Genomic DNA, 19,426 nt, shown 5'->3' on the forward strand with positions numbered 1-19,426 from the left:
AATGTAAGCAAGATTTTTTTTATTATTTTTCTTAAAGCATGTGTAAGCAGTTCAAGTTCAGTGATTTTTAGAAAGAACATGGCAGTACTGAAATTGCCAAACACGAAACCCTCTGTGTATGAACACAGAGCTTCTTTTCCTCGTTTGGTCTTCAGTCATTGAGGATGTGAGTGTAAAGACCTGTGTCCCCTCTGCGGGTACACGCAGTGCTCACATCTGGGACAGAAAGAGCTGAAGTCTTTATTTGTATAACACAGGTGATACAGCCTGACCCGATTTTGCCTGCCTTCTCTTCCCTCTGTGAACTGCACACGCCGTTTGCTTTTTGCTTTCTCAAGTTTGGGTAAGCAATAACTGCATGTTCTGTGGATTTGGGATTTAATTTTTTAAGTAGGGAAGAAGCAAATGAATCTCTTCAGGTTAAATGTAGGGTGCAAAGTTGAAAATTTTGCGCCAAGTAACTTAGCTGGAAACTTCGCTGCCCAGGAGCTCTGTAGAAAGAGGCCAGTAGATCTTCGAAGCTGGGCACATGCCCTTCCCATGGGGTGCCCCATGCACATGGGGAAATCTCTGTACACAGTAACCAGGGCCTGGAAAACAGGGAGCCGATCCAATCTGGAGCTGGGTGCCCTTGCTGGGAGCATCAGGTTGTTTTCCTGATGGCCTTGCTGGGGTTGTGTGCTGTTTCCTTCTGTGGCTGCTGGGGATTAAACTTTTAATCAATCACAATGTTCCTGGAAAGATTTTAATTACATTTGCTCTTTCTAGGCTGTTTTGATATCTAGCGAACTATTAAAGCGCCACGATCGTCTTTCACTGCACTTGAAATGAATTGAAATTCTGCCGTGCAGCTCTGGGCTGACATTTTTGTAATTACAGATGAGAAGCCGCATAAAAAACCGCTGTTCCCGCTGAGTGCCGCAGCCCCGGCTGTCCCTGCACGGAGCCCGCGGGAGCAGCGCTGGGATGCCGGGATTTCTCATCTTCGCTGGGAGGTGTCAGTGGTACCACATCACAGGAACTTGTCAAAGCAGCATCTCTGGTAGATCTAACTGAGCGTTAATTCTCCAGCTCCTTCTGGTATGCTCACAGATATCCCCAGCTTGGGATGCGGGCCCAGGATTGGCCGCAGGAGAGGGGAACTTCTTGCCGTGCTCCTCCCGGGACGCCGGGATCTGCGGGGCCTCGGCTGGGGTGCGCGGGGGCCTCGGTGGTTGCTGCTCGCGAAGGTCTGCTCTGCACTGCAGCCCCTCGTGCTGCTCGGAGCCTCCAGTGGGAGGAGGTGGCTGATTTGACTGCAGAAAACTGTCTCAAACTGAGTTTTTCTGTGTGCATTGCTGTAACGGGCTGAAAATAATGCTACCTGTCTAAAACATATGCCGTAAAGGCTAAGGGATATAAGAGACTAGCTGTTTTTGTTGGTCTTGTGGTGTTTTTTTTTTTTTTTTTTAATATTTTGTGAGTTTATCACAGAGCTAAACTGAGTTTATAGTTTGCTAATTTGCTATATTTCCACCTGTGCATTTTAAAAAAAAAAAAACAAGGTCAGGTCTGATCTTTACTGGTGCTTTCAGGCTAGTCTGGAGAGATGAGAGAAGCAGTGACCCAACTGTGTCTCTGTGTCTGCTGTATTAAAAGCGAAGTTCTTCCTTGGAGAATTGAAGAAATTCCTGCTTTGAGGAAAAGCAGGTGGTATCTTTATACTCTGCAAAACATGTGAGCAGAGTTTCTAGCCCTTATGCAGTAGTAATCCTGCCCTAGCTGATATATTAATAAGAGCATTCCTGGGGCTAGAGCTGTCTTTCACTCAGAGTCCAGAAATTTCACCATTAAATCTGCAGGAAGTTTTAATTCTGTAGGAAAAGAGCAGTTAAGTGTTTTACTGGTTTATTCAACAGCCATCAATGTTGGAAAAAAATGCAGGCTATAGCATTAACTAGATTGTAAGAAAATCAAATTAATGGCAAAAAGTAAAAGGGAGGCGATAATTGCAGGGAATAATTGTGGTACATCTGAAGCTGAGTTTGTAGCTACCTCACAGTAGAGCTCAAGCTACACGGCTGCGTCTAGCTAAAGGCATCCCACCTCCCACAGGAAAACTATTGGAACAGCTACAATAAAAATAACTCTTTGAATTCTTTATAGTCACCATCATTGAGTGGAGAAGGAGAAGGGATACACAATGGTGTGCGGATTCCGGGGGGGATGTGGAAGGGTTTCCAGTGGACGTGGCAGCATTTCCAGGTACGCACGGTGCTTCCGTGGGGAAGCGGCTCTGAGGGCTTCGGCCCTTCCCTGTCAGGTCATGGGGGTCCCTTCCCCTCCTGAAGGGAAGAGCACCCATCTCCTGAGCTTCCCTGAGGACATCCCGTATACCAAGACCTTCTTGCCTACCCGTGGGAAGGAGTTTTACCCCCTTCCTTTGCTGGGCTGCGTTCCCAGAGGTGCTCCTTGGTTTCTCTGCAGGGTGGATCCGAGCCGTCCACACTTGTGGCACTAACTTAGCTCGCGGGGCAGCTGCTGTGGTGCCAACGAACCCCTGAGTTGTGTAGTGGAGGCATCCTGGCAGCTGGCGAGGTGTGTTAGGCTGAGCTCCCGCGTCCGGTAAGAAGTCAGTGGTCAATGGGCCACCACATGGAAACTAAGGTGGAGTTTGGGTGTCCTTCGGAACCAAATTTGGACAGTTTGTGTTTGAGAAGATGCCCTCACGCAACGCAGTCCGTAAGGGCCAGGATGAGGTACGGGGCAGCCTGCGTGAGTAGCGTGTGTGGGGGCTGTCCAACCAGCATTGCCCCGCGCCACTGGCAGTGCCCTCTTTGATAACGTTGTTATCAAATATCGTTATATGTCTTAGCTCGTAGCACAAATTTATTTGTTTTTATCCCATTGGTTTTCTAACATTTTAAACAGGCAATTGTGAGGAAAGCCTAGTTCTTCACTCCAGGACCTGCACATGATGTGCTGCGTTTTGGGAGCACTTGCTCAAATTTCAGTGGTTTGTGATATTGTCATGGGACTTTCACCTCAATTTATTCCAATAAACTCAGGCCAATCCTACTGCAGCAGGGATGCCTCCAATTTCTGAAGCACCTTTTTTTCTTCCAATGCTGCCGGGAATAGCTCCCGGGTTTACAAGATGCCTCTCTGTGTCGGCCGTCGGCCGCGTGTGGGAGGCCGTCGAGGTCGTTGTGTTGCGGTAGCCATTTCCCTGCAGGCCGTTATTGTCAGGTGAGCCTGGACTCGTGTTCCTGCAGTGCCCTGATACCCGAGCAGGGACAAAGAGTGACTTTATTGGAGCATTTCGTGCTGTTGTATCTTGTAGCAACCAAGACAGTGACTCCGCGAAGATAAAAGGTCGGGAATGCAGGTCTCGGAAGCAGCAAGCTTTATTCTTTGTCTTTTTTCTTCCCTTTTTTTTCCTGAGTGCTGGTAGGTGGATTTGGACGTTTCTTGATCCTTCCGTGTGGAAGGATAGGGCCGAGTTAGATCTTCTCACCTAAATGCATCAAAGAGGGAAAAGGCTGAGATATTTCAGTTTTTCGGGGAGTTTTGTAGTTGGAAAGTCCCTGGGAGAGTGGCATTGTCATTGGTATTTTTTGTGTGTTTGTCCAGTCAGGGCTGGCTCGTTAAAATTTAAGCCAATATTGTCCATCTTTCTCGCTCTGTCTACATGCAAGTGACTTGCAGCAGGTGGCCCTTTCTGAGGATTTTGGTGGCTGTTCACAGGGCTGTCTCCCGTAGATTAATGAAATCCCAGTGGCAGTCCTGGCACCTCACAGAAAGGGTGTGAATCTTGCTAAATCTTGCTAAAGATTTGTTTCCTGTAAGGTTGATATTGAGTTTTTTACAGCCATTCCTTTGGCAAGAATTACATCTGAAACAAAGAATAAGTCATGTTGAAGGGACCTGAGAAGAAAACCGAGAGCTGCCTGGAGCTGCATGGTTTTTACCCTGTCAGTTATTCATCAGCTTCACCCCAGGGTTGCCCACGCCACAGTTGTCCAGCATTTTAATGCCCAGCTCACGTGTGGCAGCCTTGGGGCAGTCACAGGCACGTGCTGCTGCTCTGCAGAGGTGCAAGGATTTCCCCTAAGGGGGGTTCTCTCATATAGACTAAGTTAAGACGGGTTTATGGATGAGGCCGCGCTCTGGCTCTGCAGAGCGAGATGCTCCACGGGGATGTTGCACCTATTCCCCAGGATAGGTGACCCTGTGCAAACCACAGGACAACTCCCGATTTGTCCGGATTGTTTGTGGGGATGTGGTGGCCATGCTCACAGCACTGCTCCTGCTGGAGACTTCACTTGGAGGATCCATGGCAAATTCTGGGAATGAGGTTGGGCTTTTGTTTTGATGTCAGGATTTAAACAAGCGTGGAAACATGTGCTGATATGGGGCCTAAAGCATAAAATAGCAGTGGTTTTAACGCCTTGGGAAATGCCTCAAAGAGTTTAAATTATTCTGAGGAAACTACTAGAGACCAGAGGGTTTTGCCGTGCAGTGTCCTGAGGTGAGGAGGTCCTGGTGTAAATATCACAGTTATGCTGCCTTGCAGTCACCCAGAATCCCACTGCATTTGGAAATACAAGCTGGAATATGATCCTTCTGGAGCCATGTAGTTTTTATTCTCATTTGGTGAGTGTCTCTAGCATATAAATTGCTCGTAAGAATCAGTGTGCACGTCACCAAGCTTGAGGTTTCCATAGGGACGATGTGATTCCCCACGACTGCTTGCATAGATCCTGGTAAACTACCACCCTGTGTACATATAAAATATCATACTAAGCTTGCTCCTGTCTGGAATCACTACAGCAAGTATTTCTGTAGCAAGGTATGTGCTGTTACCTGGCTTTGCTAGGGTAGTCCAAGCAGATACCAAATATTACCCTTAAAATCCTGCCTGCTGGTGCCCAGCAAAGCGTCGGCTCCATCCTGCACAGAACGGGAGTGTAGGTTAACACACCTCACCAGCCAGTCACAGCATTGCCAGCGAGGAGTCTAGACTGATGCTAACGCACGTCCTCATCTCAAAAAGGGAGTATTATTGCATTGCAAGCAGATTTCAGGGCAGCGCATCAGAAGATGTGCATTTACAGGCTGGGAAATTAGCAGAGACATAAACCTGGCTTTGGGCGCACAGAATATTGTGGGTATGGAAGAATTGGTGCTCACTTTTTCTTAATGGGACTCGCAAAGCTAATCTCCATTTTAATGCCTTGTTTTATCTAGCTTCAAACTGCGAACATTTTAGTGGAAAAACATTATCACTTTTTTTTTTTTTTTCTACTAGCAAAGAACATAAAATTCTGAATCTTCACCAAGGAAGTTGTGCTTAATTTGAAAGTTAGGAAAAGAGTCAATGAATTTTGTCGGTCATTTTGGTATAAGCCTGATGCATTTACTCATTAGAAAAAATCAGGATTCTGACTTCTCTGGAACATCTTTTGGCAGGTCTTGGCCTGGAGACTGTTTGTGCCCGTTCTGTGTTCTTAGTACAGTCAGAATGAAACAGCACAAATGCATAACCAGAATATAGGTTCTATTTAGCATAATTTCACCTGATGTGATTTAAGTTGACACAAGCCAAAGCCACCTTAGGGTGCCTAATGGCCTCTTTGTTCTCTTTTAGAAGACCCTGTGGTGACAAGTGAAACGCGGCACAAAAATAGCTGCTTAAACTTGGTGTTGCTGACACTGGTATGTGCATCTGTTCGGTGACCTGAACCGCATGCGGTTACGTTGACACGTCGCTTCCAAGGGCGCTGCAGCAAGAGCAAAAGCAAAGGAGAGAGACGGGTCCATTGGGGTGTCTTCTCTCCCTGCTTGTCCTTCCCAAAGCCAAATCACTGACTGTGCAATTGGTTGGAGTCAGTTTTATCAGTGCTCCATGGAAATAATAACGAAAAAATCGTCTTTTCAACCAGGCCTCCGTGGGCGTTAGGGTGAGATGTAAGTGGCAGTGGCTGCTAAGCCTGACGGACGTTTAGTGTTCTCATTCTTCACACGGTTTTGACATGGTCCTTAATGCTCCCGAGAGCAGGACCGTGTGGAATCCTCTCGCCCCTCAGCCGCGTGCCCAGTGCCAGCAGTGCCTGTCCCCGCCGCCTGGACGAAGGTCCTTGTCCCCATGAGCAAGAGGAGGGCACAATTCCTCCCGCCCTGCCCGGCGTCTGGCTGAAATGAGTGTTCTTGGAGCCTGCTACGCGGAGGTGGTTGCCAGCAGTGATGCTCCTGGTGGCTTCCTGCTTCAGACTGTGCTGAATGTGTCTGTGTGGCTGCTTCTCATATATCTATTTTATAATTGAGAGGCAAGACTCCACTTGCCTCTGCACAATTTCCAAAGCGGTTTTGTGGGGAAATGGATGGTTTTCATTACCGGAACGTGAGCGCCGCAGTCCTGGGGCGCTGCAGTGGCGGCAGCTGCAGAACAGAAGGTTGGAGCTGGTGCCTCCGAGCGGCCCCTCGTCCCCCACCACGCACCTCCGCGGCCTAGTCTCAGGATGGCCCCACTCTTCCCCTTCCCAGACAAATGTTTTATGAAATCCTGCTGCCTGTTTTGTGCTTTCCTGTCACTTTTCCTGGAGCCTGTAGAAGCCCTGGGTGGTGTGAAGTAGCTCAGCTTTTCCCTGCTCCCTCCTCCTGGGTGCTGTTGTCCCCTTTCTCGGCAGCTATGCCGGCCGTGCTGTTCGCTTCCCATCGTCTCTTGCTCCCTCCCCTCCGGCTCCACTGGCATTTCTCCCCTTCGCCTTGGTGGATCTGCCCGTGGCGGCTCCGTTCCCTCCTCCTCGCTTTCCTGCTGCTCGGGATGTGCTGGAGTCGCCCCTTGCTGTTCCCCTCGCAGCCTCCTCGCTCCCATCCCTTTGTTCCCAGCTCCCTTCGGCTCAGTGCTTTGCCTACCTTTCATCTCCCTTCAATGCTGCCTTAATTCTTTTTTCTCTCTGGAATTGCTCTCCTTTTTGCAGCAGAAACCCTCCAACCAAAGGGAGAGAACCAGCTCTCCCTTGTGTTTCTGTGGAGTTGTCACCAGCCATCTGAAGCATTGCCTTTGTGAACTCCTCAGCCATCTAATTTAGGATGTAAGGTCCTTAGGGCAAGCGTTAGATCTGCTCTGTGTGCTTTGCTCCGTTTTATTACTAAAACAAACACAAACCAGCAGACAATAATTGGGTTGCATTTTCAGCTCTCGCCGTGCTGCCTCAGACGGGCAGAGCCGCGCGCGGTGAGTGCCCCGGGCGGACGGGCCGGGAGCAGGATCCACGCGCCAGGAGGAAGGGCCGAGACCCCACGGGCAGGAGCAGCCCTCGCTGCACAGGGCTGCAGACACCCGCCGCTCTGCTCCCTGCAGGTGACATTAAGTGAATGGTGCTCTGGTCTCTTTGCCTCGCTTTGTTTGCCACACCAAAGTTCTTGCTGACACCTCAGTGTTGGCCCCGCTTTATTTACATGGAACTCGAGATGATTCCGAACCTCTACATCTCCTCTATTCCATCTGGATTCTCAGCATTATTATTCACTATGTCTCAGCCCTATTACTCAGTGGCTTTCATGTCATGAAAAATATATTTCCATCAAAATGGGAGGGAGGCCCTCCAGCTTCGGAGATTTGGCAAAGCTAACGGTGTGAGAATTTGCTTTGGGCCCGCAGAGGTGCAGCAATGAATCTTTCATAGATTCTGTCCTGCTGCTGTGCCCTTATCACAAGCAAAAAGTTTTCTTTTGAAAAAAATCCTGCTTATTATAATAGTGAAGAGGGTGAAAATAGGCATTTGAGTGTTGTTGCTGCTTTAGAAAGAAGAACTTTGAAAAACTAGGTGCTAGAAAAAGAGAAATGCATGTGTCTTGAGTTCCAACTTTGTGAAAACCTGCAATAGGAGCTCGGTAGAGTTGGTTGCTCTCATTCATAGCAGTGTAAATTGTCCAAGTGAGTAACTAGATATTCAGTCAAGGCAACTCCTGTGCCCTGACGGGAGCGTCGCGCGAGGGTGACGTTGCCTTCCTGGAGCTGCTGCTGCGTCACTGCCTGCCCGGTTAGAGAGCGACCTGCTATCACATGTAGCATAATTACAGGGACGGAATTTTAAAACACAAGTATATAAGGGTGTTCCAAACACTTTTTATGGATACAGACTATGAAAAAACAGCTGCTTCATTTTACTCCATCATCAAGGTGGTGTCCCAGTAGTTGATCACCCCATTTATCTATTTGTTGCTTGTTTGGCAGCTAGGTTTTTTTAAGCTAGTGTTCAAGCCGTATGTCTCCATGCTTCAAGCCAGGACAATTCAATTTAATGATGTATTTCCATAGCAAATTCCTTGCGTGCGCAGCTAGGAATTTGCTAGTGTAATTGGTGAAACCTCAGTTTCCAATCAGGTAATTATTTGAGTTTTGATAATTGCAGGTAAATAAAGCAGAGGGAAATGCAGGATGCTCTGACAGGAGAGGTGTCAGTGCTGCTAAGGTCGTGGCCGGTGGCCGTGGGATGGTTTCGGTGTGGGGGCCTGGGCGCACTCCGCCTTCCAGAGGGCTCGCAGAGAGCCCCGGGCAGCGGCTGCTTGGCGTGCACCAACGATGGGGGTGGTGGCTTCTCCCTCCTCTGCCCAGCACCTCCTCAGAGCTCCTCTTCATTCCCTCATGTGCATTTACCCCTGTGGTGGGTCCTTGGCGGTGGGTCTGTGGCTGTGTGGAGCTGGCGGGGACAGCGGGTCCCGCCACGGCAGAGCGCTCCGGAGAGCCGGTGGCTGCAAGGGGTTAAAAATTTGCTAAGCAACAGAAAGTCTCACTTTGTTCCCTTAGCAAAAGGAGCCTTTTCCCTCTTGCTTTTGGCTTTCCCGATAGCCAGTTCTCCGCGTCTCATGGGCAGTTTTGAAATCAGAACGGGCTGGAGAGGAGGTGGAAACCCACGGGCAGCCCTCAGGCCTTCCTGGCTGCATCCGGCAGGGGCCCTGCGGCTGCAGTGTCTGTGCAGCCCATGCCACCTCCACGTGCCCTGGTCCCTGCTGTCACCGCTGACCCTGGTGCAGGAGAGCGGCCGTGATGCCCCGGGGCTGTCGGGGAGCCCCGCGTGGCTGCAGCACCCGGCGCTGGGGTTTGTGCTGGCTGGGAATGGGGCTCCTCGTTGTGAACACCTGGGGGAGGTGCGGCTGAGCAGACGCAGCTGAGAGCCCTTCCCGCTGGTCCCTGTCCGTGTGAATGGGGCTTCTGCGACCGGCACACTCCCTGGGCAGGAGGCCGGGATGGGCTCGCGGGGCTCGGGAATGGGAGCCATCCGGGTGAGCAGGAAGTCATCCCTGCTCGAAACTGGAGTGCTGCTTGTTACGTGCATGTGAGATGTCTCCCCAGACAGTTTTTGGGATATGAGAAGTGGAAGTGCTTTAATCTAGCAGAAATGGAAGATAATCTGATCCGTGTAGCTCACTTGTTTGGTCTCAGATACATGGGACGGTGAAAGGATTTGGTCATTCCCATCTTCATTTCGCTTTTTCCAAAGTAGAGCCTGCCTGGAAGCCCTCAGACTGGTGTGGAGGGAATGGCAAACCTAGCCGTAAATAGGACTGCTTTTAGGTTTTGTTTATGGTCCCATTAGGCAAATGCTCCTTATTGTCCTCTGGGGACAAGTAAAGTGGAATGAGTTTCCCTAATGCCTTTGTTTGGCTATCCTTGAGGCATCTCTTTGCTCTCCAGGCTTGGAAGGTTGAACTGGCCATCTCCACCTTCCCACAGTGCCGTTGGGAATGGCTGTCAGCAGGAAAGTCACCGGTCGGGGAACTTGTGCTCCAAAGCAGGTGGCAGGTGCTAAAAAGCGAGTGGCGAGGGGAGATATGGAGAGCTGCCCATGAACCAGAGCCCGCGGGCAAGCGCAGCTGCCGTTGGCTTCAGCGCAATACGTTATCCTCTCTCCCCAAAGTAATTCTGGTGCTATGACAGCAGCTCTTACCCTGGTGTTAGTGTAGATACCCTCTGCAGCTAGAACTGGGCATTTCACCATCTTTATCCTCGCCTGCAATGGAAAGACTCTGCAAACTGCTCCACAGCTGGTACCGAGGTGGCTGCCAGCGTCCCCTCCATCCATCTCTACAAGTGTTATCTCTTAGCTTCATGGATATGGATGCTGCTCTCTGGGGAGGAAGTTTCCTGCCTGCTGTGTCAACCACGCTAATTCATGAGCGTTTGTGATGCTTGTGTTCCTCCGGGATCCCGATTTTAGGCTGCATGAGGGAGCAGTGGCTTTGCAACTGGCAAGCTGGGCTTCTGCGCGCGCTTGCCCCGGTGCTGCGGGGCCCTTCAGCTTGTCCTCGTTCTGGCACGTTTTAGCCATGCTCTCAAAAAATGCATGTAACCGTTCGGTGCCATGGCTACACAGAGATCTTGTGCTACTGATTTTAGGCCAAGAAGAATCTTTCTTTTCTTCAAAGTCTCAAAAAACAAACTAAAAAACAAAAAACCCCACCCAAATCTTCCCATTTGTCCTCGGCCTCCGTGTGCAGGTATTTGAAGTAAAGGGTAGCGCAGCAGCAGGCTGCAGTTCTGCCTCCCCAAGTCGCTGTTGCCCAGGGACCCGGCCACAGGGCCAGCCTGCTCTGTGGCTCCCAGGCCGCGTGCGCTGGGCCTGGATCCAGGGGCTGCCGGGGAGGATGCCGGCGCCTTGGCACGCGGGTGGTTACCGTGGTGTCTCTCATCAATGGAGCTCTTTGTGGCCGCGCGCTCTGTCCGTGCCCCGCGTTGCTTCTCCCCGTGACGTGTTGTCTTGGGAGCGGGGCTGGTGCTGGCGGCAGCCTTGCCTCCATGGAAAAGGATTTCCTTGGATTTCCATGGCTTGGAGGCGGTGTTTCTGGGAAGAGAGGGCTGGGGAGCTGCGCAGCCCAGTGGCAGCTGCTGCTCCTGGTGGTAGAAAATGAATAATTTGTTTTTCCCTTCTCGCTAGACCTATGCACTATTTTAATGTGGAAAAATGCATAAAATAGTCATAAAATAGATAATAGCAATAGGCAGATGAAAAAATCTTGTTCTTGCAGGGCTCTTCAGTGCCTTGCAGAGACTGTCTGGGTGTTTCTGCTGCGAGAGGTGCCTGTGGGCATTGGAGCGGTGCCGGCAGTGCGTCCGGAGGGGCTCTGGGATGGATGTGGCTCCCGCACGAGTGCCCGGGCACGGAGAGGTTTCGATTCCCCACTGGGGCATCTCGGCGTTATCCTACCCTGGCGTTCCTGCAAAAAAGCCCCGGGGCTCTGTGGATTTCCTTGAACCTCTGCGATGTTTGCACAGGTGCCACATTCATCCTGGTGAGCGTGTGGATAGAGCGGCTGAATCCAGCACCGCGTGGGACATCCCAGTGTGGAGCGGGTGCCGGGAGCTGCCGTCGCCGTGGGGCAGCCCGTGCGGCTCCGTTCCGCCCGTTCCTGCCCTAATACCCGCGAAGGGGCTCGTACCCTGCAGCGCAATGAGGCGCTCGCTCGTGCACGTGCCCGTGGCCGCCTCCGGCGAGGCTCCGAGGCGTGCGGCGTGGCCGTGCGCGGAGCAGCCCAGCGCCGGCCGCAGCACGTGCGGGCCGCGGCGGGAGGCGGCAGCCTGCGGGGCTGCCGTGGCTCCGCTCCAGTCAATATTGTGATGCATCCGCTGCCAGCGCGGGGCCGGGGGAATCTACCCAGCATTTAAATCGGGATGGGGAGCTGTTTTGAATAATAACCGCGCAGCCGGCTGTGAGTCAGTGCGTGTGTGTTGACTTAAAAAAAAAAAAAAAAAAAAAAAAAATCCCTGGGAGCTGAGTGCTCGCCGAGCGCGAGCTGCAGCGCTCGGCTCTGCCCTCCTCCTCTCCGCTCTTTCTTCTCTTCACTTCCTCTCTTTTCTCCCCCGTTCTGTTCTGGTGGGCATTTCACGTAGGTTTCTTCCCTGGCTGGAAGGGGGTGCGGGGGGGAAGAACCCCAGGCCACCCCCCCACCCCAGCCCCTGTCAATCCTCCCCCAAACTCGCCATGGGGGCCGTCATGGGGACGTTCTCCTCGCTGCAGACGAAACAAAGGCGACCATCGAAAGGTAAGAGCCCCTGCCTGGCTTCCCTGCTCCCTCCCGTGCGTTCGCCGGCAGGAGGAGAGGCAGGGAAGGGAAAAGCAGCATGTGCCACTCGCAGGCACCGCTGGCGCGAGGAGCCGATCCGGAGGAGAGCGGGAAGCTGGCGGCGGAGGGAGCGTGTGGGCAGGTGGCTCCGGGGGAAACCACGGTCCTTGGCGCTGGCACATGGAGCACGGGGACCTTGGCAGCTCCATCTGCAGAACCTGCCGATTCCCAACTCCCGTGCTCCCTAAATCCATCGTGGAGGCAGGAAGACGGAGCCGTGCAGCTAAATCTTCCTGCTGCCTTGTGGCTTCTTTCTCGGAAAGTAGCGGGAGAGGCAACGTTGCGTATTTGCTAACCCGGCACCGAGCATGCAGCGGCAGGCGTGTGTGTTCAATAGAGCTTCTCAAGGGGAAGAAATATTAGGATGCTTTCAGAGAGACGGGGAGGAGGAGAAACTTGCAAAGAAACAGGGAGTAAGCAGCATTCCTGGGGATTTCTGAGCCTTAAATCCACAAATTTGGGTTGCAAAATGCTGATTTTTCAGGGAGTCTGTTTTGGGTAGTATTTGCTGGAGCTGGGCTCAGTTTTGTTAGGGGTTAATTTGGAAATTCCAGGGTGCTGCCAAGCAGAAAGTTGAAAGCACCATCAGGGAAATGACGACAAGATACACAAGGTGTGTGTGTGTATATATTTTTAAGACAACAACAGAAAAAAGACCCCCTAACTTTGATGAGTCTTTCTGCTGTTGGAAAAATATGCTCTGCCAGAAGCTCTGGGTTTAACTGTCTCTTGGTATTTCTAGCGTAGATCTCTTTTTTTTCCTGGATCTGTAGCTCAGCTCATATAAGTGCTTTTGAATTGAAAGTTGGTATGGATTTCCTAGCAATTTTAAAAGCAAAAATCACCTTAGGAAACATCAGACATCAAGCAATGATTCTGAAGAGAAATGGGGAAGGGCTGTGCAAGCTGTTTGATCCTTGCAAGTCTTGAGCAGGTGTAAAATCTCTTATTCTGGTAGAAGATAAATAGATGACCCAGGAGGGTAAAATTTGGCGTCAAAAGGTGCGTGCATGGTTTATAACTCATCTTTCTGTGTTATTTATAACGCAACCACAGCCGCGTGGCTGCGCAGGCACCGAGCGAGCCGGGCAGCCTGGAGGAGCCGCGTGCTCAGACACTGCAAGGTACCGAAGCGCCAAGCACGTAGGGTGGACACCAAGAAGTGTCGTGTCCCCTTGCCAGGAATCTGACAGCTGTGCCTGGTTTGCACTAAATGCGGCCAAATTTGGGCTGCCCAGCTCTGTTTCTGCTACTTAGTGGTCCTGCGTTTGGCTCCGCTCTCGAGCTGGTGGCAGGAGTTGCATGTTGCTGGAGTTCGCAGGCAGCAAACACCCAGCATCTGGTCACACATTTTAGCATTTACAGTGGAATTCAGCCCTGCTGATGCCTGCTGGCAGGGGCTGCTTGGCTATATTTACCAAAGCCTGTGTTCCCAGAGTTATCTCCTGTTGGCTCTGATGCGCTATCCATGTGTTGTTGCTGATTAGCGGAGCAGTTGGTTGGAGAAAGCAAGTGGGAAAAAATGATTTGATTTTCTTGGGAATTTCTTGGATTTTTTCAAAGCCAGGGTGGAATTTTGTATCTTTTAGTATTACTTATGTGCCAGGTAAGAGCATTATGGAACACCAGCACTGCCAGTTTGGGGCAACTTCAGCCAGTTGCAGGCACTCCCCTGCCCCGTTAGTGTCATTTTAGCTCATAACATGATGCACCCCTTAAACACAGTCCACCAGCCCCTTTCTTGAGAAGATCCTGTTCAGGAAAGCCAACCCTTGCCCTATCTAGATTGGCCTTGCTGATTAAAACACAGTGAGGGTGAGTTTATATGTTGGCTTCCCCGTTTGTCCTCCCATTTAGCTGGAATTTCTCCAGTAGGAGTTTGAACTTCTGTTTCTTTTGCTGGGCACCTCTGGGAGAGGTCGGACTCCTCCTTCCCTGTGGGTACTTGAAGACAAGGCTGAGATCCCTCTGAGCCTTCTCTTAGGCTGGATAAACCCCATTTCCTCAGCACCTCCTACTGGCTCTTGTGCCCCAGGCCCAGCCGCCCCGGCGGCCTTGGCCCAGCTCCGGTTTGTCACCTGCTGTCTTGTACCAGGGAGCCCCAACCCGGGTCATCACTGAACCGAGGTGGGAATCGCTCTGCTCGTGACCATATGTATCCAAAGCAATAATCTAGAAGCGCAAATTGTGTGTTTATATTAAGAACAGGCACAATAAGCAAGCCACGTCTCTCATTTGGCGCCGGTAACCACGTAGGATGGCGGTTTCCTACGGCATGGGCCAATGCGGTGCGCGATTTCCCAGCCAGCTGCTGTGCAGGAAGGGTCCCGCTCGTGCAGCTCCCCAAATCTGCCTTTTCCAGCTTTGAAACACAGTCTAATCCAGTTAATACCTATTAAGTTTGCTTTTCTTCTGTCCTTAGATCAGTAAAGTCCCACAGCACCACATGGGTCCTGGTGGAAAATGAGTTCATGCCGAGGCAGCACCATGTCCTTGCAGCGAGGAGGACTGGCAGCCGCCTGGGCTGCTTTAGAGGGGCTGGAAATGGAAAAGAAATTCCATTTAAACATAACAAACAAAAAACTTTCCCCTATGAGAGTGGTCAGAAAGATTGCTCGGAGAGATGGTGAATGTCTCCGAAGATGGAGACTCCAAAACGTGCCTGGACCTGCTCTATCTGCCCCTGCCTGGAGCACAGGGTCTGGCGTAGAACATCTCTAGAGCTGCCTTCCAAGCTCCACCATTTGGTTGTTTGAAGATAACTTGCCATTATAAAAGCCCAAACCCTTCTGGTGGAAATTAAATATAGCTAAAGTCTTTCTTTTTGTCACTATCTGAATCTTGCTCCAAGATGCATGTGCAACTCCTGTTGCACATGAGTAACCGGTGTTTTGGTCCGCAGTCACCCAAACCGAAGCTATCAGGAGGAGGCTGGGAGAGAGATTTTATTTGGCAAGAGCCCGTAGCATAAATTCGCTTGGCACAGAACGTGAGTGGAATACACGTGCCGTTTCTATAGTGGCCGATTTCTCTCTCTCTTTATTTATTTATTTATTTTTGCTGTTGTTTGGAAGGAAAGCTCACATAGAAACGTTCTGCTGTCCGAAGCCGCCGTTAGACTTCGTGCCGCGCCAGCTCTGGTTCCAAGCATTGCACTTGCCAGGGGACCCCTAACCCTCCCTTGACTGGTCTCAGTAAGAGGGTGACCCTGAAGTAGCTCCTGGGACTCCTGCTGTGGTCCCACCAGGACACAGTGTTGGAGGAGAGAAGGCGGACAAGGAGGGTGCCTTGCGTTGCATTAGCAGGGACGTGGCAGCGTGTCACCTGTCCCAGTGCGTCCTGGGATCCGGGAGATCCTCCACGGAGGAGCCGTTCGGAGGCTGCAGCTCCTTGGAGCTCCCTTTTGCTTCAGAATAAGCCAAAAGGGTGAAGCAGGAAATAATTTCTGGAGGAAACTTCCAGCCTTCAGTTCCTTGCAGTGAAACTTCCTGGAGCTTGGATGTCAGGAATTTGACAATTTTTTTTTTCTTTATCTTAACATTTCACACTGTAGAAGTGAAGGGGTTGAAGGTAAATATTTAGCAGAGGTTTTGGTCAGACCTCATCTTTACATCAGCCACTGTCAGCAAGTTCCCAAGGAGGAGTCTGTTAGGGTTGCATAAGGTTTTTGAGGAAAACATTATCTGTAAAGAAGCAGATCTAGGTCAACCTAAGCAATTTATAAATTCATGCTGATTTTGGTAGTATGCAAGGAGAGAAGAGGGGAAAAAATATATTTTATTTCCCCATGTATTAGCCTGACATGGCTGTGCAAGCAAAATGCTGTTTATTTTGATGTATATCTAAGGTTTATTACAAAGCCTGAAGACTTGGAAGTTTTTCACAACGGAAGTGAAGCATTTCCGAGCTGGAGTATTTCATGAACGTTTCCTGTGGCTGCTCACCAAGGATTTCGGCACGTTTTTTCCGTCTATTTGGCCTATATGGGCTGCCCAGGTGCAGACAGCAAAGCTGCAGCAATTGCTGCTGTCCTGCCTCTGCCGGGCTGCAGGAGGAGCCGAGAACTTGGGGCAAGCGACGTGATGGTCACCAAGAAGCCCTGCGGCCCAGGTGGGCACCTCGCGAGCGGTGAGGCTCCCGTCTCGGCGCGGCTCCGGGGCGTACGCACAACGCGCAGGTCGTCACCCGCAGGGCCCCGCTCTTGGAGCCGCTCCTCGGAAGCGGCCCCGGATTCGTGCCGAGGGCCGGGACGATCCCGCTGCCGTTGGAAGGGGGGAGCGGAGGCGGCAGAGCCGCTCCTGTTTCCAGGAGGCGGCCGAGCCGCGTGCCCGGCCGCGGGGAGTTCGCCGGCCCTGCCGCTGCCCCTCAGCGCTCTGACAGAGTAAGTGTTTCTGCCTGTCGGCTTTCTGTGCAGTGAAATATGGGTGGAACACGCTGCATTCACAAAATTTAGCCGTTTAGATGCAGCGCAAGCCAAAGCTGAAGCTTTTGGCAACACATCCAATGTCACCTGCCTGCAGCCTGGGGCCACCTCGGAGCTGTGTTTCCGCAGAGGCCGGTTCGTTCTTCCCTACGGGCGCTGCTGGCCACGGGCCCTGCAGATCGAGGGCTGTGGGCTGGAAGCTGGGGCTGGAAGTCAGGCTCCTCCTTGCGAGGGTGCTCGTGCACGAGTGACGGGACCCCGGGCGGGTGTAACTGCATCCTACAGCCTGAGAGCTCCAGTGCTGCGGTGTGTCCAGCAAACTGCGCTCTCCTGCTCCATGCGCTGCTCCTTGGGAGAAGCTGCAAATCAAATCGTCTCTGAGAGCTGAAATTTGCTCCAAAATTTAAACTTTACTTCACCACAGAGTGTTTGCTGGAGAGGATGGCAGAGCGTGGCTTCCATGAGCTCTGGCAAAGGCAACAGCAAGGTGGTTTCTACGTCTCATTCCTGGAGAACATCGCAGCTGTTAGTGGAATATTTGTTGCACTCGTGACAGAGCCACAAATGGATTTGCATTTCATGGTCTGCCTAGGTGGGGAGAGGCTGCCAAAATTGCCTCTTTTGCTCCCATGTTTCCACTATTGCCTTTCCTGAAACCTGAGCAAAATGCGCACACCCTCCTGCCTGGTTTGTAGCTTCATGCGTGTGTATTCTGGGGACGCGCTCTCGTGCCTGTGTTCTCCTGCAAGCTTTTGTAGCTTTGAAGCACGACATCGAAACTGTAATGAGGATATTTGCAGAATTAAAGAGAATTTAGAGCAGCAGCAGTGGAGATTATTGAATTCCTGTAAATAAGTTCAGCCTCAAAGCTGAAGATGGGTTTTCCCCTGCTCTTCCTTCCATCTTAGTTATAAAGGTGCTTGTTGGACTGAAATAGGAAAGGAGATATTTAGAGCATGAGAAAGCTCACAAATGGGAGGAAAATCTCAGTGCTCCTGTTTTCCACTGATGCTCGCTGTAGTGCTGGTTACCGGTGATGTTGTTATGTTACAGGAAAAATAGGTAGGATTCTCCCGCCTATTCCCGCTGGGAAACAGGTAGGATTCTCCCCTCGAACCTCTTGGTCTGGCACATGTGCTGCCTTCCCTACGGCTCAGCTTGAGCAAATGCATGTGAGAGATGTCAGCTTTGCTTTTGGAATATGTTCTAAGTCTAGAGGAGAAGCTTGAAGGCCACAAGTTCTCAGTCCTCGAGGGGCTGCGCCCATGGCCCAGCAGGTTGGGGCTGCGGACACGGCTTGTTCCGGGGAGCTTCTTGGATGTTCCCGTTTCTTCCAGAGTTTTGCACTCTGCAGCTGTAGGCAAGCAGAGCAAAGATTAACATGCAGGTTAATTTACTAATTTACAGGCTCTCGCTCCCCTTGGTGGCAATAACCTACTTAGAGGAGCGGGAAGTCAGTCAGTCTGCAGCACTGCGGCTTCCTCCAGCTTCCCTCCGACTGCGAAACGCAGAAACACGGTGCAACTTCTTTTTAATTTCAACTTACTTTGCTTTTGGCAAAGTGTGTTTTGGTCTGTTCCTCCCCTGCCAGAGAGGAGAATCTAAATTTTCTTTTGATCAGGCTTTCTTGAATGTGCGTATAAATATATATGTGTGTGTATATATTTTTCTTGAAAGGCACTCCTCAGGAAGACGTTTGTCATTTCTAAAGCCTACATAAAAAGGCAGTGTGGCCAGCCCTGCTGAGCACACACTGATAGTGTCTTCTGGAGGAGTTTCAGCAAGAGGGGGGCATGATAAATCACCTAACATCAGCCCTGGCACCTGTGCGGGCCTGAAGAAGAACACAGTTTCAAGCTGATATATCCATTTTTTCCTGCATCAGGCAGAAATCATCATATCGGCTAGTTTGAAGGAGCTTCTGCATATATGCTGTCTATATGATATAGAGTGATTTAAATATCTGTAGATACCAGCTGTCTGAGGAATCTGGTGTGTCATAACTCAGGTTTTTTGTTGTAAATTTATCTGCAGTGGTCATCTTTTATTGAGTGTTCAACAAAGCTTAAAATATTTTCAGTAATTAAGTGTAAATGTTAGCTCTGTTGTCAGCAGCAACAGTTTTTTTTGTTTGTTTCTTTTTTGTTTTTTTTGTGGGAGAGTGGGAGGGAACCCCTGTTTTGGCAAGTGACAAGCAAATAATATATCATCACAAGTCAAGTGTTGGATTGAAGTCATTAAACCCGGTAGTGGTGGATCTGGAGAATCAAGTTCTGTGATGAGGTAGTAGGTGTAAAACGTTTGCTGTCCTGTGTACGTGCCTGAGATGCAGGTCAATATTCCTGTAAGCAAGCACGGAGTTAGACCACAGAGATCCCTTGGGCAGACTGGCTTCCTCTTGGCCAGCACGACCAGAGACCAGGACGTGAAGGATGAATGAGGAGGGTTGTAATTCACTGAGCAGGAGCTGCATCTTGGTGACCACACGTTGCTGATATCGCTTTCCAAGAGGCTGGAGCAGCTGTCTTGGTTTGTGGTATGGGATCAGTGTCTGCAGTGTCTACCCAGTGCTTATGCATGCTTGAAAGTTAAAATAGAGTATAACAAGCAGATGCTACGCAAAGCCGACTTGCTATTTTTGTGTAAATTCATGGAAAATTGCTCCAAGGAAGAGACAAGATGTTGTTATCCTTAAAGAGGTGGTAAGAGGTGTTGGTAGGAGCATCTTTTCTGTATCTTCCCTGATCTTGGTGAAGAAAGGTGTCCCTGCTGGAGCAGGGGGCTTGGATTGGATGATCTCTAGAGGTCCCTTCTAACCTCAACCATTCTGTGATTCTGTGATGTGCTATTAATCTATCAAAGGAAAATGCCAAGAAGAGCACGGCTGCTCTTCTG

The 19,426-nt window shown here is 50.7% G+C and overlaps 1 protein-coding gene across 2 annotated transcripts in view; it reads left to right on the top strand.

Annotated features, from left to right (window-relative positions):
* Positions 1-19,426, top strand: part of KCNIP1 (potassium voltage-gated channel interacting protein 1) — a 216,325-nt gene that overhangs the window by 63,118 nt on the left and 133,781 nt on the right. The window contains exon 1 of one of the 2 annotated variants that reach the window (XM_088522634.1): positions 11,959-12,027. The exons of the other annotated variant lie outside the window; for it this stretch is intronic. Coding sequence (XP_088378760.1) covers positions 11,967-12,027 — 61 coding nt within the window. The 5' untranslated portion in view covers positions 11,959-11,966. Of the gene's footprint in view, positions 1-11,958; positions 12,028-19,426 lie in introns of those variants that run through there. 2 annotated transcript variants of the gene reach the window in all.

Source organism: Tinamus guttatus, unplaced genomic scaffold (assembly GCF_059628265.1).
Source record: "Tinamus guttatus ecotype Peru unplaced genomic scaffold, ASM5962826v1 Tinamus_guttatus_pri_ptg000155l, whole genome shotgun sequence".
Classification (NCBI taxonomy): Eukaryota; Metazoa; Chordata; class Aves; order Tinamiformes; family Tinamidae; genus Tinamus; species Tinamus guttatus.